The sequence below is a fragment of the Amphibalanus amphitrite genome, unplaced genomic scaffold (genome assembly GCF_019059575.1).
Source record: "Amphibalanus amphitrite isolate SeventyFive unplaced genomic scaffold, NRLGWU_Aamphi_draft 001272F_arrow, whole genome shotgun sequence".
In the NCBI taxonomy this organism is placed as follows: Eukaryota; Metazoa; Arthropoda; class Thecostraca; order Balanomorpha; family Balanidae; genus Amphibalanus; species Amphibalanus amphitrite.
Window position 1 is genome coordinate 165,387 of NW_024882765.1, and position 23,624 is coordinate 189,010.

Here is a 23,624-nt window from a genome sequence, read left to right on the forward strand (position 1 = left end):
ATGTTGGGTTTTTATCGCCAGTTGAAACGTTCATAGACCTCTAGACAATCGTGAGATGTCCTAACTAAATATGGTCCCTCCTAGGTAGTACAAATTTACAAAGACATTTCTAAAGCAGCTCTTCGAAATAATGAAGCCAACATACAGACACACACCGAGTGAAAATAACGAGCAACTTGTATTTGACATCGGAAGAGATCCTTGGCTATTCAAAATACCCACACATCTCCCAACAGGAACGACTTATCTCGACTGAACAACTCATACAAAGAACCACTTGGTTATCACATGGAAGCTCCGTCACAGCTAGCAAGCGAGGCCGTCGGGCGGAAACCCCAACCAGGCGGATCGCCGACTGGCGAGCGTGGGTAATCACTCCGCCGGGGTATCGGCGGGCGGGGGCGCCGGCGCAGGCTGCTCAGTCCCCGTGCCGACCGACCCCGCTGCAGTGGGTGAGCCCGGCGTCACCTTGACCGGAGACGCCGCGGGCGTCGCCTCGGAACTTTCCGCCGCTGGCGCTTGTGTATCTGCCTCAGGTACCGACTCCGACGAAACTGGCGCGGGTGACTTCTCAGTGGGTGCCGTCTCAGAGCAGACACTGGCAGCGGACTCAGTCTGGTGTGTCGCTGACTGATGTAGCTCCGAAGCATCGCCCGTCTCCGGGGGCACCTTGGCAGTCGCCGGTTCGGCCACTTCCGCCACCGTCAGGGAAGGCTTAGCTGACGGGTCTTCCGACTTCAAAGGTGAAGCATCTGCTGACTCGCCTGACTTTGGGGACGACTCGACTGTCGCTTCCTCTGACTTTGTGGACAGCTCGACTGTAGGGTCTTCTGACTTCGAAGACAGCGCAGGTGCTGGCTCGTCTGACTTTGGGGACGGCTCATCTGACGGGTCCTGGTCCTCTGACTTGGGGGACGACTCGACTACCGGGTCTTCCGACTTCCTAGACGGAGTAGCTACTGGCTCTGACGTCTTCGCTAAGTCCGTGGCCACCTCCTTTGCCGTTATCGTCTCACCAGGCGGCTCCCCTGACCCTGTCTCCGGCGGGATGACAACAGTCTCCTGAGTCTCACGATTAATCTTCTCCGTCTCAACCGCCGCCTCCTTGCAGGCCGACTGAGATCCCGCCTCACTCCCTGCCGAGGGCGCATCCCCGGACTGTGCAGTGGCCGGTGAGCCGGCTGTGGCTGTCTCCGATTCCTTACCAGTCGGGTCGCTGCCCGGAGCCGCTGGTGTACCTTCTGACTGCGGCGGGGCCCGGCGGAGGGCGGCAGCGACCGGCGCCTGCGGTGGCCGGCGGCGACGCACCATGTCTGAACGTTGCAAGAAGTAGGCGATCCCCTCCAGGCCGCCTATGTTGACGTAGGGCGAGGCCCGGCATCGCCACAGACTCTTGATACGGCCCAGCTGAAGGGTCTGGTGAGGGAGAGACGGAGACAGCAGTCAGCGACGACGCCACACGTGAAGCTACTACAAAAGTCCACGCTCAATGGTATACCGAATGGCAAGTTTGCGGCGCATCAACGTCCCAGCCTAAGAGAATGCCAACCAATGAAATCCATGTGTAACAGCATTAACCACCAATTTATCATTATTTGTCGTTGGCTATGCAAAATATGATGAGACATAAGGCACGCAATTTCATATACCAGACATGAATCTCCATGATTTGTACTAGTTTTTTTTTTTACACAGCGCGTCCGTCCGCTCATGCGGTTGATCCCCATCCCCTACCCACCTTCTCCATGGTGCGTCTGTCCTGGGTGAGCAGCACGGCTCGGCCGTAGCGCGGGGTACAGATGCGAGCCATCTCCTCCATACAGGCCGGGTACAGGGTGCGGTTGTCGAACTTGGAGCCCAGCCGCTTCCCGAATGGCTGGTAGAAGAACACAGCGGTCACAGCACAGACGCAGAGGGACAGCAGTTTCTGGCTTGGGGTAAGTGTGCGCTGTGCGCACATATATCAAGCAGACTTACACTTACAAAAAATAACAACATTTTACAAGTCCACAGCATAGCGAAACAGCGTCGCAGAATTTCAGAGGATTACAACAACCAGCACTGAGTTAACTCAACTGTGATGTTAAAAAGGAAGCCAGGACATAGAAACATAGTTCCATTGGTTACTAATTGTGCTTTTGATAAAGAAAAGAGGAAGAGCCCCGTGAACTTAAAGTATGCTGGTCTCCGCTCCATACTAAAAGGAAAACTAGGTAGATACAAGAACCCAGTAGCTGTTGATCCAGTTAGGAATGCATGCTTGCTGGCTACATGTAAGCCACGGGCCGCCCTCTAGTGGTTCGTTCGGTGACACACATCGTACAAAATCGAGTCGGGAGTCAGCCTAAGCCGCTGCCGCCAGTAGCTGCTCATACCGTGTCCGTCCGCCCCAGCCAGGCAGTGTTTGTGCTGTTGACCTTGGCCAGTCCGTAAGCCGCTGACGTCATCAAACGACGGCCAATCAGCGTCGTCCGTGCTCACGGGCTCGCAAAAAACAGCGCCGCAACTCGACAATGCCAGCCGAAACCGTGCTAGCTAGTAGCCGCACATAACCCGCTATCGCGAAAACTGGGCCGCGGGCGACCTCGCGCCGCACGGGACCGATCTGCGCACTAGATTTTGCACCATATCACCCCCGCGATGACGAGCCTCAACACAAGTTCGTACAGCCACGCCAGTCGTCATATGGACCTGACTTACGGATTTGGAATGTCGCACTCGCGATTCAACTCAAGGACTAAATAAGGAACTAAATAACTAAATAAGGAAAAAAATTAAAAATTCTTGAAGTCAAAAAGAAACTCGCGTTTATAAACCACGCGCTCCTGAGCTGAGCCACTCCCTACCCAGACCCCCGCCGCCGCAGCACAACAGCGACTGTGTTGACGTGCGCCGTGGCCGCAGCGGCGGCGGCTGCGGTGAGGCGGCCGATTCGGCGGCACTCACCAGCTGCACATAACCCACCAGATCGGAGACGATGACGTCAGCGCAGCCGTCACGCAGCGGCAGCCGGGTGCAGTCCCAGGTGAGCACGTCCAGTGGCAGCTGGGCGGTGGGGCTGAGCTGGCGCGCGCTGAACTCGCGATTCAGCAGCACGCGCGGCGCGGCGTCCGGATAGTTGTCGCCGCAGATGTGGAAGGTACCGGGGAACGCCTGGGCGCCCTGTCAGACCAGAAAGAGGAGCGCTGTGAGCGGAACAGGACAGTCGCGAGGCAGCCTAAACCGTTCGCCGCAGTAGCTGCACATAACGCGGTGAGAGCGGCTGAGTTGGAGAGCCGGCCGCTTGGAGCGCCACTGACGGGAGCCGGCCGGCGCCAGCTGTGGTAGAGGGGCGCTGCTGTCGAGCAGTGCAGGAACGCATGGACTTGTCAATAGAGTAAAGTAAAGACGCACACGATTGAAAGAGACGTTTTGGATTGCAATAAAGTTATCTAGAAGTACCTAGAACCCTTTAAAATACATAAAATTTGTCTAATACATTTGTTTCAATCACGAAAATCAGATGAAATCGTCCCTGGCTTTCGGCCTTTGGCATATGACAGTGTGCAAAAGCGTTTAGACAAATTTAGGAGCAATAGAGCCCAAATTGGACGAAAGTTTGATGTCTTTAAGACAAAATCTTTCTTCGGCGAAGAAAAAATGACGTGCCGATTAGAATCATTTTTATGAAAAACGTGTAACAAAGCAGGAAACCCCCAAAATGCAATGGGATCGGTTATGCTGTTGTGGTGACGATGGTAGCATAGGAGAGCTGTATAGTATCAATTCTAACGATGCACCCACGGTACCTCATGCGCCAGCTCCCAGCATTCCCCTTGGTCCGTCAGACCTACCTCGAGTGAGATGGACCCTCCACCGCACATGGGGTCCACGACGACCTCGTAGGGCTGCGGCTTGGCCATCATCAGCAGGCCGTAGCACACGGTGGAGCGCAGCGACGTGGGGCCCGTCTTGGCCAGGTTACGGTAGAACAGCGCCCGAGGAGTCAGCGACAGGCCGACGCTCACCATATCTGCGGTAAGAGAGCAGAAATAAATACAAACACCATATTCAGTGAGTCTGTGGGAAAAGGACACCAAACACAAACACACAAACAGTCAGCGACAGACCGAAGATCACCATGTGCGGTGAGAAATCACAAAGCCGGTCAGAAAGGGGTAAAGGGGCATAGACGCCAGTGAGAAGTCATGAACAAGGAAGAAAAGCATCGTCAAGTTGAGTAACTAGGATCATAGACCTCTGTATACAGAGGTCTATGCTAGGACACATGGACACATGGAGCCTGAGGGGAGCGTAGGGACTCAGCGAGGACAGTCGAATCTGCAAGAATATTTGATAAGAATTTTGCTAGATTTATCTGCGTCATAGACGGATTAACTTTCTAAAATTGATTAAGCCCCCGAGCTCGATATCAACAGTCAAGTTGTTTCATTAGTTTAAACAGGAGGTGGACGGAACAGTTCTGTAGGAGTTAACAAAGGCATTATGGAAAAATATTATCATTAGCACCCCATGCTATGTTATCATGGAAAATCATAGCATCATGAAAAGATAGCAAAGCTTGTCCACGGAAAAACAGTAACTACAAACAACGGTGAACAAAAACAAGTTCAGTAGCTCCCCAGCTTCCTCAAAGATATCCTCAAAGATATTTGTTGGTTGAAAGGAAATCAGCTTATCAATGTTTCCAGCTATGCAAATTATACTACCCAGCCATCCGTTTCGGCCGACACTCACCAAAGTCCACGTCGAGGATGACCTCCAGGTCGTAGCCCTTCATCTGCACCTTCCAGTTGAACAGCTCCTGCACGGCGCCGCCAAAGTTCTGCGCGCCCTCGTTGGAGCTGAACGCGTGCCCCTGCTTCCCGCCGCCGGCCCGGTAGCAGGTAGCGCGGAACGACACGGCACCCTCCGGCGGGGGAGGGGGCGCCACCCGCGCCGGCGGAGCCGAGGCGTCGGCGTCTGGGGCAGCAGCGGTGGGTTCCGCGGCGTCCTGGGTGGCAGCAGCAGGCTCCGCGATGTCCTGGGTAGCAGAGACGGGCTCTGTTGCGTCCTCTGGCTTCACGTCGGCGGCTCCAGTCTCCGTAGGCGGCGCGCTCGTCTCCATCGACGAACCAACCGGCTTTTCCTTGACAGGAACCTCCTCACTAGCCGCTGCGTCGGCCGGTTTAGGGGGCTCCTGCTCGGTGCTGGCGGTGCTAGGAGTGTCGGCGTTTGCAGGCACAGTCTCCATGGGTCCAGTAGCAGGCTCGCCTTCCACGGCACTATCCGTCGCACCAGTCACCGTGGCGTCAGCTGATCCTTCAGGGGTCACGTCGGCCTTCTTTTCCACAACAGCGTCCTTCTCTGTCTCAGCAGCAGCCGCTTCTGATGGCTCTTCTGTGGCAACTGGAGCCGGAGCGTCTCCCGCTGCCGTCTCGGCCGTCCCCTGCGCGCCGCCCTCACCATTCTGCGTCTGGGCGTCTGACTGCGAGGCCGGCTCGCCCTTCCCCTCGTCCACCGATCCGGAGTCTTCTGGCCGAGTCCCCTTCACCGGCTGACGCATACTGTCCACGAAGTCCAGCAGCGGATCGGCAGGTTTGGGCTCGGCACCAGGGCCGGGGGCGGCGGCGACCGGTATTTCTATCGCCTCCAGCTGGTCGTCCGGGCGTCGGGTGTGGGGCTCGCCCTGGAAACCGCTGACGCTCTGCCAAACGGAGAGGGCCTTCTTCCAGTCCAGCTCGCGGGGCAGCAGCCGCAGCCGGCGCAGACAGGTCTCCTGCAGGGAGGAGGCCGGGGTCAGGATCGGTCACCGAGGGTCGTGGAACGGTCGGCTCACTCCACTGTCTATGGAGGTGGCACCTGCAGTGATGTACTAGCTCATCGCCCAAAAGCGGGCGGCAACTTGTCTTTGCTTTAAATTGGGAAACGAAACAAGAGCATGACACATTTTTTTCCAATTAAAAAAACTTAAAATGACACTTTGAATAACACCACTGACACAAATGGTAAGGAAAAACAGAAGCGAATTCCTTGGAATATCAAGGTTCACCTTATTCTTCACGAAGCCAAACTTCGGGTTGACAACGACCAGAACATGAACGTGGTCCAGTGAGCGTAGTTTCAATGCCTGAAACGTCAAAAAACAGTCGGTGGGCATCACAACTTAAATTTGTACACCATAACCCTGTTTAACGTATGATATGTGCCTAATGTACTATAACCGTGTAAATATTAAATTAACCATTGCAAATACTTAGCTATGCACTATTAGGACATGCACTATTAGTATTATTATAGCTGATATGGAGTTATTATAACTTAACTTTGGAACATCAGTCATTTAAGCCCCGATATTCACGGTCGTGCGTGTACATACCTCACTCATTTGGTCTATTTTCACGTCAAAAAAGACCCGGCCACGGGCGATGTAGGCGACACTTCTCAGTTTGACTGCTATCTCATCACGGGCACTGGGCTCCATGCCCGTCGTCACCGACCCTTTCAGGGTACAGGTTTCTGCATTGGTCGGATCAAGTCCCTTCAGCATATACCAAGGGATATCATATTGGGAAGCCATGATCTCTCAATCTTTGTCATGCACTTGTTCAAGATGAGCCTTGACTAATGAAATCTGAAACAAATACGAAAGAGTCACATTGTTATTTGTTACATCTCATTGACTGTAAAGGTAGGCTTAACCTGACATTTGTAATTTTTGCAGTGGGCTTGCACATCAGCTGCTATGATGTAATGCCAACTTTTGTAATACAGTGCACATCTATCACATTCCAAAAAGTAGCTGTAATGCTGTGCACAGCTGCAATGGTTTAAAGGTAGTGTGCCACCTTTGAAAGATTTCCCATTTTATTTTTCCTAGGATAAGAAGCTTCTGTTTTTACCTAATATCGCAAAAAAAAATCAAAAATGGGCCTGGAATAGTGCCTTTTTCGCCTAAAAGTTTATCGGTTTTTCGATATGTATAACAACTGTAATGGGCTGAGCTGCAAACAGGCGTCGGCAACAATCGCGAATGCGGCGCACATGTGACAATAAGCAAAGGTCATTATAGAGTTACGACGTACGGGAATGAGTTATCAGCTGTCTAATCGTAGACAACACAATGTCGAATTTAAACTTTAAGCCTGTATTGGTATTGTTTCTTTTATTTGGCTGTCGAACATTATTTATGGTTTGAAATATGATTTTATGTAGACTAATTGATATGAAAAAGCCGTCTCTTAAGTTATGACCCCATTTCACCACACGCAAGTGGCAGAAATGACAATGACCAGCTGACGCATTTTTCTTGGCCGAAGTCAGAGCGCGCGGCCCGACGCACCACCACCGCACCACAAAGTATGAGCAGAAGCCGCGCCCAAAGCCAGGGCCCCGGTAACGTGAGGTAGCCGAGTCGGGGCAGCGTGCGCTGACCCAAGCCGGGGCCGCAGCTTTGGGCGCGGTCTACCGCATCCCCCCGGGCTATCACATGACACCGGGAGGACGCGCGGCCCCGGCTTGGGTCAGCGCACGCTGCCCCGACTCGTCTACCTCACGTTACCGGGGCCCTGGCTTTGGGCGCGGTCTACCGCACCACCTAACAGGCGTGTTCGAAACCGCAGGAGATGATGGTGAACGGGTTTATCGAAACTTGATTGGATGAGCATATCGGTAATAGCGATTTCAGTGTGTGCATTTATTGTTCATAGTGGTGTGAAATGTGGTTGGGGTACGACCGACAACCCGTCGGGGCGAATTTCGCACTGGGGTACTCAAAATTTGAAGAATTTAAGACGTTTTCATGAGTTTTGAAGGTATGGATAAGTTCTAAAAATCCGGTTCTCCTTATCTGGGCCATTAACTTCTTCTTTCTTCTTTGCCGCACGTCACGTGGACGCGCCCGCAGGCGCATCGGACGGGGGCTGGTCGAGCGGCGGCTCGGACCGCTCCACCCGCCGAATGTAGTCGACTATCTTGCCGGCCGGCCCGGAGAGGACCTCCTCCATACGGTCCAGGAAAGCTGGCACACTACCTTTAACAATGTTCCCAAGGATGTGTCACATTACATAATATTTTGATTTTAGTTTGAGAAAACAGTTTCGAGGCCTCCTTACAATAAAATACTAAATGATGGACGAATGAAATCATTATTGACAATTCGACCTCGGCCGCGGACCGCGGGGCAGGTGTCAGACGGTCCCGCGGGCCGTAGGTTGCCGACCCCTGCGGCATGACGCATTCCAGGAATTGTGAAGGCCACTTGGCCTGATGGTCCCGTTCTCATCGAGCAGTGCGTAGAGCAGTGCGCAGTACGTCAATCGGAAGCTCAGTATCGGATCCCTCATCCCATCCCAGTGGGCATCCAGGCGCGTCCAAACAGGCCCAAGGAAGAAGCAAGGACGACCTTAGAGGGGAAAGAGTTCCAGTCGCTTATCACCTTCGTGTTGAAGCAGTGTCTTCTGGCCCATGATTTCGCTTCATCCTTGCTCAGCTTCCGAGGGTGTCCTATTGTTTTTCAGTTCATAGTTGGGACGAAGAAGACCTCTTAGTGTACATCTACCTCTCCGTGTAGCACCTGGTACGTCTTGATCATGCCTCCGCGTCGTCGTCTGTAGTACAGAGAGGGGAAATCCAGGAGCCTCAGCCGTTCCGTGTATGGCCTATGCCTTATGTCCGAAACAAGTTTCATGGCACGTCTCTGCAGCCGCTCGACAGCCTTTTGGTGAGCATTAGAGAAGTGGCCCCAAATGCAACAGTCGTACTCGAGATGGGGCCTAACGAGTGAGTTGAATAGCAGGGGGAGTGTCGCAGTTGATGGCTTGGAATGACTTGCGTATCAAAGCCAATACTTGTGATGTCTTTGCTGCTACCGCACTTGCTGCCTGTTTTCTGAATTTCAGGTCGTTGTCGTACACCCCAAGATCTCTCTCTGGTTCTGTATCGGAAGGCCGTTGAGCGTGTAAGTGCATCCCGGGTTGCGGCTGCCGATGTGGAGAACAGTGCACTTGTCTTCATTAAACGGTAGCTGCCAGGTTTGGGACCACTCGATGATGGCATCCAGATCGTTCTGTAGGAGTCTTGTGTCATAAGCGGTTTGAATCCTCCAGTACAGCTTAGTGTCGTCGGCGAATATCTTAATTGAGCAGTCAACAACGCTGGGCATGTCGTTTACATTCCCAATGAAAAGTGTTGGCCACAGCACAGATCCCTGAGGAACCCCGCTCAACACCAGGGACCGCGGTGATCGCTGTCCTCTGATGCTGACCTGCTGGTTCTGTTCTGTCGAAAATGACTAGATCTAGTCGAGCACTTTGCCCGTACTCCGCTTTATCGTGCTCTCATTTTGTTCAGGAAGCGTTGGTGGGGGCATGGGGCACATAATCGCCTTTCGAAAATTGAGGTACAGGCGTCGGGCGAGTCATTATTATCGAGTCTTCGTCCACTCTTCTAGAACCTCTAGGAGTTGAGCGGTGCAGGATCTCTTTGCCCTGAAACGATGCTGAGGGCTGTTCACGGGCCCTGTGTGCGGTTGGACCGCACACAGCCTCGAAGCTCCGCCCACTGCGTCCCTACGTCAGCCTTCCGTCACCGCGCACAGCGATCGCTGTGGCCGGTCGGGACTGGCCACAGCGGACCGTCCACCGCACGCAGCCGTGACGTCAGAACCGCCTACCCATCCCCTACCCCCACGCCTGCTGGACGCTCCGCATACACCGCACGCAGCAGTGTGCGGTGCCCGTGAACACCCCTCTGGTTTTTAGGGAGCTGGCCCGACGCCCATGACAGTGATAGTTCCTACCCTTGCAAGACACTGGAGCCAAGCTGACAGTTCGGTAATTTCCAGGAAGACTTCTGTCGCCTTTCTTGAATATTGGTGTAACAACCCAGCTTCCAGTCTTGAGGGAGTCTCCCAAACTTCCATGGTCCATGGATTTTCGGAGCCAAGAAGCTTGACCATTAGGTACCATTTTATCTGTGATGATGATGCTGTCGAGCTGGATATCTTCAGTGTTGACATCCATATTTAGTCAAGCTGAGTAGCATTACAACTTGCTATAATTTGCGTAACAGCATTTTGCAGCAAAATTTAATAGCTTGCTGTTATTTCTTGGCCTCAGATTGGTCGAATCCATGTGGTCAGTGCAGTTGACCACCAGGCACCAGATGACAAGAAATGTCAGGAATGAAATTTTTATTTGGGAAAACCTGCAGCATGCAGACAAAAAAATGGTGACCAAACCAAACAGTACTGTTGACAACAGAACATGCAGTGGCTTGAATGAGATCATTGTAAGATTATTAGGTAATTAGCTTGCGCTAAAAATTGTCAATCTGAGGCCAGTTTTACCAACAGTAGAATAGCCACCTGCCCTGCCAGAATTGTTTTGCCTAAAGACCGCTTCACATACGGAGTGTAAAGCTGATGGGCATGCAAGGTAAGCGGATACAGCTTTACTGTTTACCCTCCGTATGCGAGGTCTTTAGGCAAAAAATGCTGGCAGGCGGCTATTTTTCTGTTGGTAAAACTGGCCTCTGATCAAGATTGATTGGATGATGGTTTTCTTATAAATACCTGCAAGTTCCTTTATAGAAAATGTGTGTATTACAGAAACTAACTAGGTAATGCCTGTGGGCTGAATCAGAGACATCCTACAGTTAGTGTGACTGAAATACTGATAGGATGCAAAGCCGGTATTTGGACAATGTTCCATCTCCTCAAATCTTCGTCCATATTATTTTCACTTACAAAGTGGGGCAAATTAATGGTAACATGTTGAATGTTGATGCATTAAAACAGGTTGGAAAAGCTAGATTAGGTTTGGACTGGTTGGATTATGTTGATGTTGTTCATTTCACATATCCTAGTTGTAAGCAGCAATACAATAATTTGTCTTGAATTTGTCCAGACGAAGATTCTGATTTTGATACCTAGGTACCTCTGGGAATCTGCACAAGGCCTTACAAAAGCATAGGGCCTTGACAAAAAGAGAGGGTCAAAAACCGAAACCTGAAAAACAATAAGATTATTCAAATGTTTAAACATCCCAACTCAGTGGTGTTTTCAAGACCACCAGTGCTGCTACAACTGAAAAAAAAACAAAATAAAAACTATGTGCATCACCTCTCTGCCGCCACGTGGGGCTCTGGTATTAACTGGATAATTCGCCAGCTGACGCCGTATGGTGGCGCTAGTGGAGCAGCACCATATGACGTCAGCAGAAAACACCGTGAGCAGCTATGAAATGGGAACGAGCACCACGGAAATATCGAAAGGTGATGGACATGTACTGACTTTGGTCATTCAAGTACCACCAACACCATACAAAAACCATATAATATTATCAAGACTGATTCTGGAATCGATTTGTTCGGGTATTTAAAACACACAAAAAATGTTTGTTACCGAATTCTGAAACAGTATAAGGATATTCTTGTTCCTTACTTTTGCCTTGTGGAGTACTTTTACTTGCTTTCTAGTGCGCCCATCACTATCTTGAAATCTGGATTGCAACGCTGTAGGAAAACTTTATTTCATTTGTCATTTCTTCCACTTTTGAGCAGTGATAATTTATTTGGGTTTATACATTCAATAATGAAGACGGCTCCTAACTTTTTAGGGATCTGCAGTGGCTCTGAGAGTAAAATCAGATATTTTCTAGAAACTTGAGGCCACTATTTTCTTATATGCTAGATAATATACAAATATTGACATGTAAAGAATGATACGGGTGTATAATTCTGCATAAATATCAATTCAAAGTATTTAAATTTTTCAAGAACCTTTTTAATTCTTCCATAATGACTTCTTTCAATACAAGCTGGAAGCAATTTCAATCAATAAAGCAGCACAAGGCAGTACATTGAGCTACAATGATCCATAACCAATCGGCACCTGCAATTTGATTGATCTTCGAGATGTACCCTGCCTGTTTCCTGACTTTCCCTTTTCGTTGTACTGGGTGAAGTGAATATTCTGTGAATATTCTTCTGACAGTCAGTTTTTAATCCTACATTATGATGTCAATCAGATTTAATTGGTTCAAAAACCGTCGTAGTCCGTCTCATTCGCAGTCTACATCTCCACATGCGCACCCATACATGCTCAAAATTTTCACTACGTATGTACTATGTACCCTGCAGCGTATCCTGATGAAAAATGTTTTGTTGAAATCAGAGACACTTCCCAAGGTAGGCCATAGTACATGGCCATATATTTAAGTCAAAACAGATAAACAGATAAACACAATTCCAATCATCAAGTCAACCAGCATCGACAATCTGCACATAAGTTCTAAACCTATTGTAAGACTACTTTGTATTCAAACTTTGTATTGCAGAAGGGTGGAAGCTGCATGGAATTATGCGACAATTTCAGCGTGCATCCACGCTCGAAAGAGCAGGGTTAATTGTAACAATGTCAATACCATAATAACGTAATTGTAGGTGTTGTGATTCGGTTGTCTCTTGTCTGTGCTGGCCATTGCGCGGGCGGTCCAGCGGCGGAACTCGGCTTCGCCGCCGTGGCGCGCTGGCAGTTGCTTCTTCTTCTTCTTCTGCATCCCATTGCCAACCCGCTCAGGGGGGCGGCGGCGCAGGCGGGTCGAGCGGCGGCTCGGTCCGCCCAACATCCTCGATGAAGGTGACGACCTTCGTCGCCGGGCCGCCGAGGACGTCGACCAGGCGAGGGTCGACACCCCAGCGGCGGCGGCGGGCCGCCTCATAGGCCGGACAATCGGTCAGTAGGTGCGCCGCGCGGTCGGGCTCCCCGCACGCGGGGCATTCGTCGTCGGCTTCCGGGCCAATCTTGTGGAGCGTGTCACGGGTCAGCGGTGATGTGCCGGTCCTCAGCTGGGACAGCGTCACCGACCCCAGCGCGCCAGGGAGTCGTGGCCAGGCGTGGGGTCCGGGTGCGGGTGGGCAGCGGTTGCCCTCTGTCGCGACAGCTCCCGGACATGGCGCGTGACGGCGGCCCGCGCACTCGACAGGTCGATCGGTGCGCTGTCTTGGTCGCCCGCCGTGGCCTCGCCAGCCAGGAGGTCGGCGGTTTCGTTGCCGTCCAGCCCGGCATGGCCTGGCACCCACTGGAGCACCGTCTCGGTGCCGTTCTCGGTGAGGGTGCTCAGCACTCAGCAGCCTCCACACCTCGGCGGCCAGGGCCATGGTCTGGTTAGCTGGGCCGCGGCCAAGTAGTTGGAGCCCAGACCTTGAGTCGGTGAGGAGGCGGACCGACTTGGTCGATGCCAACTCCCCGTCCTCCAGGCCGGCCACAGCCGCGAACGCCTCGCGCATGGCGGTCAGTTCTGCTCTTAGGCTGGAGCAGACCGCCCCTGCAGGAGCGCGCACGGTCTCTTCTCTGTTGAGGTGGTGGAACTGGATCAGCGCCTGCGCCGCCCTGTTCCGTCCGCCGCGAGCCGAGCCGTCCGACCAGATAGTGACGTCCGGGTGCGGGAGCTCTGCAATGGCTCGCAGGGCAGCTTCCCTGCGGACTGCAGGCGGGTCCGACCGGCGGGTGGCCACGGGCAGGTCCACCCTGAAGGTGATGCCGCTGCGGTGGCCCAGCCATGGCGGGTCGCAGCTGTAGAACGCCGAACCTGTAACACAATAGAATTGCAATTGTAACAAAGACCTGCATGGTCAGCACACATCTGTCATCTGCAGTGACTGTCATCCCAAGTTGGTATGAATTGGCACAAAGTTGGGTCATGGTAGCACTAGCAGACGTAGCACAAGCTGTTGTGATATGCCATACCGTAGGACTAGGTCGTAGGTTGTAAATTTTAGGTTTAAGGCTGTAGGTTGTAGGTCAGGTTAGGTAAGGTTTGGTTAGAAAGACCCATTCTCGTGCATCGGGCAGCTTGTGCTACATCTACCTTACCAATACCCAATTTGGATTCCCAAAATTGATGGCAAACAGGCTTTTTGTATAACAAGTGTGGTTAATTGTTCTAATCCCCGCTGCAATGTGAGGGTAACTGCTTTTCTACAATCACAAAATTTGAATTCATATAGGTAGGTGTTTACATGTTCAGAAAATGATACAAAATATGACACGATTATAGCTGCAACTGGATAATGGATACCAACCTCAACTAAAAGTTTCTGCAGCCTTATAACCTAACAAATGACTAAATTGCCAAAATAAATCCCTTAGTACAATAGCTTGACTCTAAAAAATAACAGAAATTTTGCATGCAGACCCTCTGAAATGGAGGGTTTATGAAAAGTAACAAAAATAAACATTCACCAATATCAATATGTTGTTATAAATTTCATATGTAGCATAAGCGCCAATACTGCCTTCATTTACAATGTTGCTACTGTTTTCCACTCACAAACGCTGCCCTGATGGTGCACCCGATGGGTGGAACCGACGACTGAGACGACTGAGCTGCCCTCCGTGGACAGCAGCAGCAGCAGTGAAACGTCACCCGTGGTGTGACATCATCACCCATGACGTAATGGAAATCCAGTTGTTACCAAGGCCCGCCACGTGCATTCAAATTGATACGATATATTTCATTTGTTACTAGAATCTGTTCGTAAGCAGGCCAATACTTTTCATATCTTTATCGTTTCCATAGCAACTAGAAATCAAAGGCATTTAATGTTCAACTCACCTGTTCAACCAAGATTACTTTACTACTCAGGTTGGTTCACTAGGGAAATAAAGGCGCCGTAGCTACGTCACGGATTTGGTAGCAATCTGGTAGCAATTTTTGCAGACATCAATGGCGCACGTGTTGTTTGCTCGTCGCCAATACTATTTTACTGCACTATTTTGTTATTTCACTGCAATGTATTGTACATTATATTTGAAAATTAAAATAAAGAAATATTCGTAACCCAGCAAGTCAGTTATTCTTTGAGGCAGCACTCTGTCAGCATTGAGCCTTCAGAATGTGTTATTTGATAGACTTTCCCACATTTTCTACTCTTGTGGAAAACTTTCTTAGTCATCAAAAATGTATGCACATATGAATAATTAGAACTTCACTTTCAAAGTTTTATAGAAATAAGATTTCACATTACATTATCATAAGGCTACCTGTCCATTTCGTCCAACCAATTAAACATTCATCCAGCAGAAGGCAGGTACCTCTGAGAAGGTACTGATATATCTTATCTACACCAATATTTCAGGAAAATGACAGAGACTGAGAAGCTATTAAAACTTCAGCGTATGAAAGGGATGTTATGGCTTATGCACATTGAAAAACATCAGATAATGCTTTTGAACCATCTCATTCACCAGCACACATCAATCCGGCTCCTGACTTCTGTCAAGGAAACATTCCAAAATAATGCATTATTTTATTTCATTGACCACCTTGCAAAAGACAAACAGCAAACACATCACCACCAAAAACAAAAATAGTCAACAGGTAGGTACCAGCTGATCTAGCCGTGCTGTGTCATATGCCTTTGAAAAACTTGAGCAGTCAGGGTTGAATTAACACCCCAAACTTAGCCATTCATGCATGAACAAGTGCAAATTCTGGTCGAGCATTTTAATAAAAATGAAACTAACAGCATTGTAGGTTACAATTATAAAAAAGACAATTACAAAAAAACAGCAGAGCTTACTCTACAAGGCATAACCATTAATTTTATAACTGACATCCAAATTCGCATCTCCGAAGTTAAACCCACCTACCAGCCACCTGCACATTTCTGCGCACATGTGCTGCGCAGTGTGCACAGTCACCACACATTACACAATTATGAGAATTAAAATAGTTTTAAACAATCAAGCAATTCAGGACTGGTATGCAGATTCACAAGTTCTCTCATGTTGCATCATTATGTTTAAACAATTATTATGCTTGAACTTTTGATTTTTCATGTGAACTTCACTTCAAAAGTTGGTTCAATTTTCAAAGTTGATATAATTTGTATGCTACGATCACGGCGCACCAAATCACAGATAACTTGAAAATAACCAAGCAAAAGCCACATTCTTCAGCAAACTATGAGGGCTATCTGATCCATACTGCGTTGAAATAATTGAAAATCGCCAAAATCAGTCAAAATATGACAATTAAATTAATATAAACTTCACAAAACTCTGATTTCTGAGGCAATGCGGCCTTGGGCAATGCGCAACAGAGATGCGAGGGAATATGGTAGTAATCTGGTAGCAATTATGAAGGATTTCCCCTGTCGCTGATGAAAAAACACTTGATACAAATTTTTCAACGCAGAGGAAATCCTTCATTATGATTTGCAGGGACCATTTGATTGGCCCATTTTAGATAAATATAGGCCGAATGTTTCGATTTCAACCCCATTTATCGTAATGAGACGAATCCATTGGCTTAGTGGTACGTCTTTTGAACACATGTAGGCCTTAGATTTCTCCTTAGCCCGCCTGAAACACACCATGTTTTGCATGCATTTCTATGGGTGAAGGAAAATTCATGCGCCGTGATGACGTCACGGTAAAGGAATTCTGAAGCTCGTGAACGGGGGCTGTGTTCAACTCACCTGTTGGGTTTCCTTGACTCACCAGTGCATGAGGAGAGGCAGGAAACCGTGTAGGAAAGAGACGCGCCAATTCCCCTGGTTACGCTGGGCGCTGAGAGATGGACCGCAGGGGATTGGGGTAGTGCGTCTGCTTGGAGTTGGGGGAGGAAAAATTCTAGATGTGATTAGCTGTGCGGTATCAGTTCAGTACCGGCTGTCACGGTACTGTTTGATTCGCTCCTTCGCGGAATCTGGAGTGCGCGGCGATGATCAGTAGAACCTTGCAGGAGAGATCAGACGATGTAGTCGAACAAACGATCACCAAGAACCTTCAGGAGTGATGACTTGAACTCGGCGAGGGAAGTAGAGGTGACCGTCGAGTCGGGCAAGGCGTTCCACTCGTTCACGACGCGTTCCGAGAAGAAACGTGATCTCGTGTCCAGTTGGCAGCGCCGGACTGTGATTTTGAGCTGATGACCTCGGGTGCGGCGTTCGGAGGACAATTCCCAGAGATCTGACGGCGTGATGGGACCGGGGCTGTGGAAGATTTTCCAGCATTTGATGAGGTCGGATCGGATCAGTCTGCCCTTCACAGAGAAGAGGTTTAACTGTCTCAGGCGGTCACCGTACTCCATGTTTTGCAGGCCTTTGATGTGACGAGTCCATAGTCGTTGGACCGCCTCGAGTCTTCTGAGGTCATCGATATATCCTGTGTTCCATACAACAGAGGCGTATTCCAGAACTGGACGGATGTGGGTGCGGAGGATGTGCAGCATGAAGTCTGCATCCCTACACAAGGTTGCTTTCAAAAAGCTGTGTGCCACTCCTCCAGCCTTCCTGGCGGCAGTTCTAGCCTGTTCATGGAACCTTAGACTGTCGTCGATGATCACGCCAAGGTCGGAGTGCGATTCGGTCCAGGGAAGGGCAGAGTTATTCAGATAGTAACTCGGTCTTGGTGATTTGTGGAATTTCCGTTGGAACCTCATGAGGACGCACTTCTTCGAGTTCAGCGAAAGGCCCCACGATGATACTGTGGCTTGGAGACGATCGATGTCCGACTGAAGACTTTTGGCGTCGAGCTCGGACTTGTTCCCACACATGTATATCTTCAGGTCGTCTGCGAAGATTTTGTAGCGGCTGTGCAAACCGATGGCTATGTGGTTGACGTAGATCAAAAAAGGATCGGACCTAGAATCGATCCTTGGGGTACTCCGCTCCGTACTTCCTTCGATGAGCTCAGAGTGCTTTTGACCACTACTTGCATCCTTCGATGAGATAGGAAGTCCTGGAGCCAGGCAAGGAGTTGTCCGCCGAGACCAATACATCGGAGTTTCTCGAGGAGGACTGAGTGGCACACCGTGTCGAAGGCCTTGGAGAAGTCGAAAAGAATAAGATCGACGAGGCATCCGTTGTCCCAGTTGCGCGAGACGAAGTCGTACGTCAGTAGAAGCTGGTCTTCAGTAGAGCGGCCCGACCTGAAACCGAATTGATGGTCGACAAGAAGGTTGTTCTCGGCGAGGAACTCGTTCAGTTCACGCACAATAATGCGTTCCAGGCATTTCGATGGAACAGATAGAAGACTAACTGGCCGGTAGTTTAGAGGGTCTGATCGCGAGCCTTTCTTGAAGATCGGTACTACGTGGGAGTTCTTCCAACGGCGAGGCAGTGTTCCCTCTTCTAGCGACAGTTTGTAGATATGAAACAGTGGTTGCGATAAAACCGAGGCACATTCCTTCAACAGACGTGGATGGATACCGTCGGGGCCCATCGAAGAGTTAGCATCGAGGTGAACAAGGATGCCCTCAACATCTTCACGGGTAAATGTAACGTTATTCAGCGATGCCTGGCAGCTCTGGTGAGGAAAGGGAGTGAGCTGTGGGGCTTCGCCATAGACGCTGGCAAAAGCCTCCGCGAAGGCATCGGCCAAGGCTTTGGGATGGTCAGTGACGGAGCCCGATGACAGACTTAAAGGTCCTACAGAAGAGCGGAACTGTTTCTTCTTACGTAGGTACGAGTGAAGGAGCTTCGGGCTGTCCCTCATCTTCTTTAAGAGTGATCGCTCGTAGTCGATTTGCGAGTTTGTTGCGAAACTTCGTAACCGTTTGTTACACTGTAGAAACGATGCTAGCAGTGTCTTTGCCTCAGGGGAGTTCCTGCCGAAGGACGTTCTCGCCTGCTTGTAGGCTGACCATGTGGAGGACCTTAGGTGTTTCAGAGAAGTCGGTGGGTTTCTCTTCCAAGGAACCTTGTTGTTGGGCTTGTTATGTGTAGATCTTGGGATGAATTGGGATATTAGCACTTCCAATATGTCCTGGAGACGCTCGAAGGCGTCATGCGCAGATAAATACTGAAGCTCAAGGTCCCAGTCAATTGTTGCCATGTGACGGTTGATCATGTGATATTTCCCGTGGTGCCACAGTAGACGGTGCGAGTTCTCTGGAGGCACCTGAATGTCTTTGTCAAAAACATAGCTGCAGTGGATGCTGCAGTGATCGCATCCCGGAGGAGGGGCATTGACCGTAACGTCCCCAATTCTGTCGTCCTCAGATGTGAGTATGAGGTCGAGGATGTTGCCTGATCGTGGGAAGGTCGGTTCTGTGATCCATTGGTTCAGCCCCAAGTGATCAAACAGGTCCAAGAATCTTGTATCCGGCGGTGTTGCTGCTCTGAGGATGTTGTCTGGAGAAGTCCAATCGAGAGAAGGCAAGTTGAAGTCGCCCAGAATTATTGTCTCCTTGCCAATGCAGGTCTCTAAAAGGAACGAGACAAGAGCCTCATTTTCCGCGACGGAATGCGAAGGTGGCCTGTATACGACGAAGATGTAGATGCCGAGAACTGGTAGATGAAATGATAATACATTACTGAAGGATACATCCACCTTGTCGAACTGCAGATGATCGGCTATGTATGCGGCAACTCCGTGAATTCCTGCTCTACCACTATCGTTCCTTACAAGCGTGTATCCCGGAATCTGCACTGCTGCGTCGTGAATATGTTCTTGGAGATGTGTTTCTGAGACCAGAAAGATGTCTGTAAAACCTTTCAGATGTAACGTGTCCTGCAGCACTGGAATTTTGTTGCAGATGCCGTTGACGTTGCAATGAGCAATATGGAGAGCGAATGTGCGTGGAGTTTTGTCTTGACGTGTTAGTTTCCCGACCCGCCTTGGGTAGGGAAGGGGTTTAAAGTTTCAGCTTCGTTGTGGTGGTCGCCAACGTCATCACCATTGAAAGCAACAGGCAAGACTGCTTCGCGGTTGGGGGAGCTGACGGGTGCACTGTTGGTGGTTACTGGTTGACCATCATTATCCTTCGGGTCGTCGGGCTTTGGTGTTCCGGGAGGGGCAGCGGGTAGGGGCCGTTGAGTCAGGGAGCCGGGTTCAAGAGGCACTGCAGGCTCGGAGGCGGGCTCTCGACGTTCCCACACCCTGGTTCGAGTGCGGGCCTCAGTTCCAACTGGGGGCCGTGTCGTTGATCTCACTTCAGTTTGCAGGGAGGAATTCGTCGGGGGATCCACCGTGGTCTTCCTGCCATGCTTGAGGAACCTCTCTTGGAGCTCCATACGTTGCATGTATGTCAGGTCCCGTTTGACATACACCTTTGAGAATTGCTCAGAGTTCTTAAGGTTTTTTGCCTGTTCGAGGACCAGCTTCCTGTGCTGGGAGTTGTGGACATTGCCACGAAACAGATCAACACCTGGTTTGATCCTACATGCTTCCGAAAGGGCCACTCTTTCCCCAATCAGTAGATGGGTGACTTCAGCAAATTTGTCTATAGCCTCAGCAGAAGATGATGCTCCTAGTCCTCGGATCACCAGGGAAGCTCGTCTCTTCTTTCTCTCATCAAGTTCCAGAAGCTCCTCCCTGACCACAGTCCTATAGTTGTTTTGGTTTCCAGCCTGGTCTGTCCCTCTGGCCTGGGTAGGGCCTGAGGGATTGGGCCGAATCAGCGCTTCAGCATAGGAGGGGTGTTTGCAGCTGTTGCTGGAGATGGTTGGTTGGGAGTCCCCGGCCTGGCTGGATTGGCTATGGGTCACTGAGGAGGTAGCCTGCTGATCTGTGATAGCTTTTTCAAGCTTGTCAATCTTCTTGATGAGCGCGGAGAGAGCATTGCTTATCTCAGGCAGGCTTTGGGGGGTCAACGACTCTGTGTTAACTTGAGCTGCAACATCAGCAGAGGTTGAATGTTTGTTCTGCCCTGAGTGATTTGAATCACCGTGGAGTGAGATTGGGGACAGTTGGATGGCAACATCCCTTGTGGAGGCTCTTGGCTGGAATTTGTCCAGGTTTGGTAGCTTTTTGCATGTGCTGCAAATGAATGCAATCACTTCATGTTTCTTTAGAGCGTTGTATGCACTTCTGGGTATATCTTGGCAGAGGGCATGATACCAGTTAAAGCATATGTCACACTGTACCCCTTGTTGATTGGTCTTCACTTCCAGATTACACACGTGATTCCCAGGCCCTCCATTGCAGGTCGAACTAGTGATGCCTGGAGGATTGGGGATGGTCGGAGACAATCTTGTCCCAATGTCAAGAGGCAAAGATTTGAGTGAACTGGCAACAATCCCTGCAGGTTTAGCTGCTTGAGATGAAACAGTGTCTTGGTAGTCAACATTTGGTTGATCTGTATCTGAGGCAGAGAAAGATCTCAGTGAGTCCATCTTGGACTGCGAGCAGGATTTGTGCTTGAGAGTTGGGGATCTTGGGATTGGCATTCCTGTGTCCCTTAGCAAGACTTGGGATCACATACCATGCGAGGCCAGGAGCTGGTTCAATCTTGTGTCACACCAACATGCAAGGCACGCACAATGCAAGACGAGGACAACACTGCAAGGGCAGGTTGGTTGGGTTAGATGCGGTATGGGTTAGAAGCAGACAAGGACGGACAAAGACAAAAGCATGCAACTGGCAGTAAGTACTCCCTCATCCAGGTGAGAGCAGCATGCAGATTGCAGAGCGGGGAAGCAGACCTCGGTGAGGTGAATCCACTTGCACAACACCACTTGCAAGGTGGGGGCGGCTATTGAAATCAATCTGTTTCGTTGCGCTTGATATTCCCGATAAAGATACCGGCGCAACCTTCTTAGATCAAGATCGAGATTCAGAGCAAAAAAAAAAAAAACAGTTGTTCATTTTTGGGTCATGCTTCTAAATAATGTACAACAATATGAATAAAATGCCTTTCAATTCATTAAAGAGCTTTTCCAGATGTGAATTTTGCATGAATTGAGCAAAATATACATTATTGGCTTCACATTTGTTCTCAGTATTCCTAAAAATTTAAACAGAACCATGGTGAATTAATTTTGTCACACACGCGTCATGCATGTCAAGAATATACCCGAGTTCTAAAATGCTGCCACTAATTATGAATCGAGGAGCTTGGCATATGCTACTGGAAAAAAGCTGAGTGATGCCGATAAATCGATAAATTGAAATGCACCTGTTTGTAATCGTAATGTTTAAACACTGTAACAACTAGCAGGATGGCTTCCAGGCGCGGATACAAGGGGGGGGCCATGGGGGCCATGCCCCCCCCCCCCCTTGGCCGATTTTTTTTCAAAAATAAAATAAAAAGTTAAAAAGTTAAAAAGCTGAAAAGGGGGCCTCCTGAAAATAAAGTGGCCGAAATCCGATGAGTTTTTTTTTAACCTACCCACTTAGTTATTTCTTAGAAGACTAGCTGAGAAGACTTCTTTGTTAGAAGATTGGTAAAGCTTTTCATAACTTGGAGGTCTCTTATACTCACAGAGATGACCACTTTTACAGGGCCTCCTAACCCAAGATACCTATAAGAAACAGGTAGGTCCGATGTTTTGAGTAAAGCCCAGTAAAGCCCTGGTGACGTCACTGACATTTCTTATATGGAGAATTTCGCCCATAAGGAAAATATTTTACATACGGAAATTTGTATTTCATTAGGAAAAAATACATTCTTTCAATTTCATCATGAAACTTATATAATTTAATTAAAAAACTTGAAATCCTTTGAGTGCTTGTCCCAACCCCTGCTATACCTTTGGTCACGTGACTTCCATGATAAACTTTGCGTTTTGCAATGTTATGACTTAAACAGAAGCAATAAATGTTACAAACGTATTATTTATGATGTTTTAGGCAGCAATCGTGTAATAACATCCTTGAATTATATACATTCTGCTTAAAAGAGGTCACGTGATGTTACCAGATTGTGCTCGGACAGCATCTTCTTGAACTTCGATTTTGAGTACTTTTTACCTTCATTGAGTCCTAATAACGGACGTTTTTAGTTATAAAATGAAGCAATGAATCTATTGAGGGCAAAATTTAATCATTTTTGCACTTTCAAGCCGGGCTATCCTGGCATGAACTTCGGCCGGTTTGTGTGTGAAGCCTATGGTGAAGGGAAAACTTCACGCCCGGCTGACGTCACAGACCTCGGCTACCAAATCGTGTCCGGTGGGGGTCGTCCTAACCTGCACAGAGGGCCTCCAAGCCTGCACAGATGTTGAGATGTTGCCTGAACAGCTAGATAAGCTCAATAGACGCAGTTTTCTTTTTTTGGGGGGGCCCAACAAGTGGGAAGATGGGGCCTCCAACAGGTGGGATTATGGGGGGGGGGCCTCCTGGTTTCTAATGGCCCCTCCCTTGGAGATTTTCTGGATCCGCCCCTGATGGCTTCTATTTCGTTTGTTAGATAATGTGTCCACTGTCCTGGCTCCTAGCTATAACTTGTTGCAAGCTGCAAAGTAGGTATGTAGATTGCAGCATTTGAGCAAAAATCTGAGGCCACAATGTGCAAAATTGATTCCCGAACGCAGGGACTCCACTACGGTCTACGGAAGGGGGACACCGAACCTTCAAAATCACATCTGTAATCAATGCAGCCTAATGCATAAGGGCGTGAGTGTTTTGGGTGGGCCCCTCCCCCACCCCCTCCCCCCTTCCGTCCTGAGACCGTGGCGGAGTCCGGCTGACCGGAAGGGTCCTGAATGTTTGGTGACGATATCTGCAATACTTAAGGAGATATCGACAGAAAAGGAGAGGGGGCAAGACGGCGTCTCGCCCCCCTGGACCCTACGAGCCGCGAGTAAGCTTCCAGAAGCTGGTCTTACGAGGCTATAAGTAGATAACGATTTTTTGGCTGAAGGGTGAGCGAGGCGACGTGGAGCTCAGAAATGGCCAGATCTATAACAGAGCG

General features: G+C 49.6%; 1 protein-coding gene across 16 annotated transcripts; it reads right to left on the bottom strand.

The window, feature by feature from the left end:
• Positions 1-159: 159 nt before the first annotated feature.
• On the bottom strand, positions 160-21,772 carry LOC122371720. Of its 16 annotated transcripts, none has more exons than XM_043348307.1 (8): positions 21,415-21,772; positions 6,359-6,613; positions 6,032-6,109; positions 4,738-5,758; positions 3,834-4,012; positions 2,965-3,162; positions 1,739-1,876; positions 160-1,416 (listed from the first exon to the last, which is right to left on the bottom strand). In XM_043348307.1, the coding sequence occupies exons 2-8, from the start codon at positions 6,557-6,559 to the stop codon at positions 373-375; spliced, it is 2,859 nt and encodes a 952-aa protein (XP_043204242.1). In that variant the 5' UTR covers positions 6,560-6,613; positions 21,415-21,772; the 3' UTR covers positions 160-372. The 16 variants fall into 16 exon arrangements, with proteins under 16 accessions (XP_043204242.1, XP_043204244.1, XP_043204240.1 ...); XM_043348309.1 differs by having other exon boundaries at positions 21,700-21,736; XM_043348305.1 differs by lacking the exon at positions 21,415-21,772 and adding an exon at positions 16,040-16,102.
• Between the last annotated feature and the right edge of the window lie 1,852 nt (positions 21,773-23,624).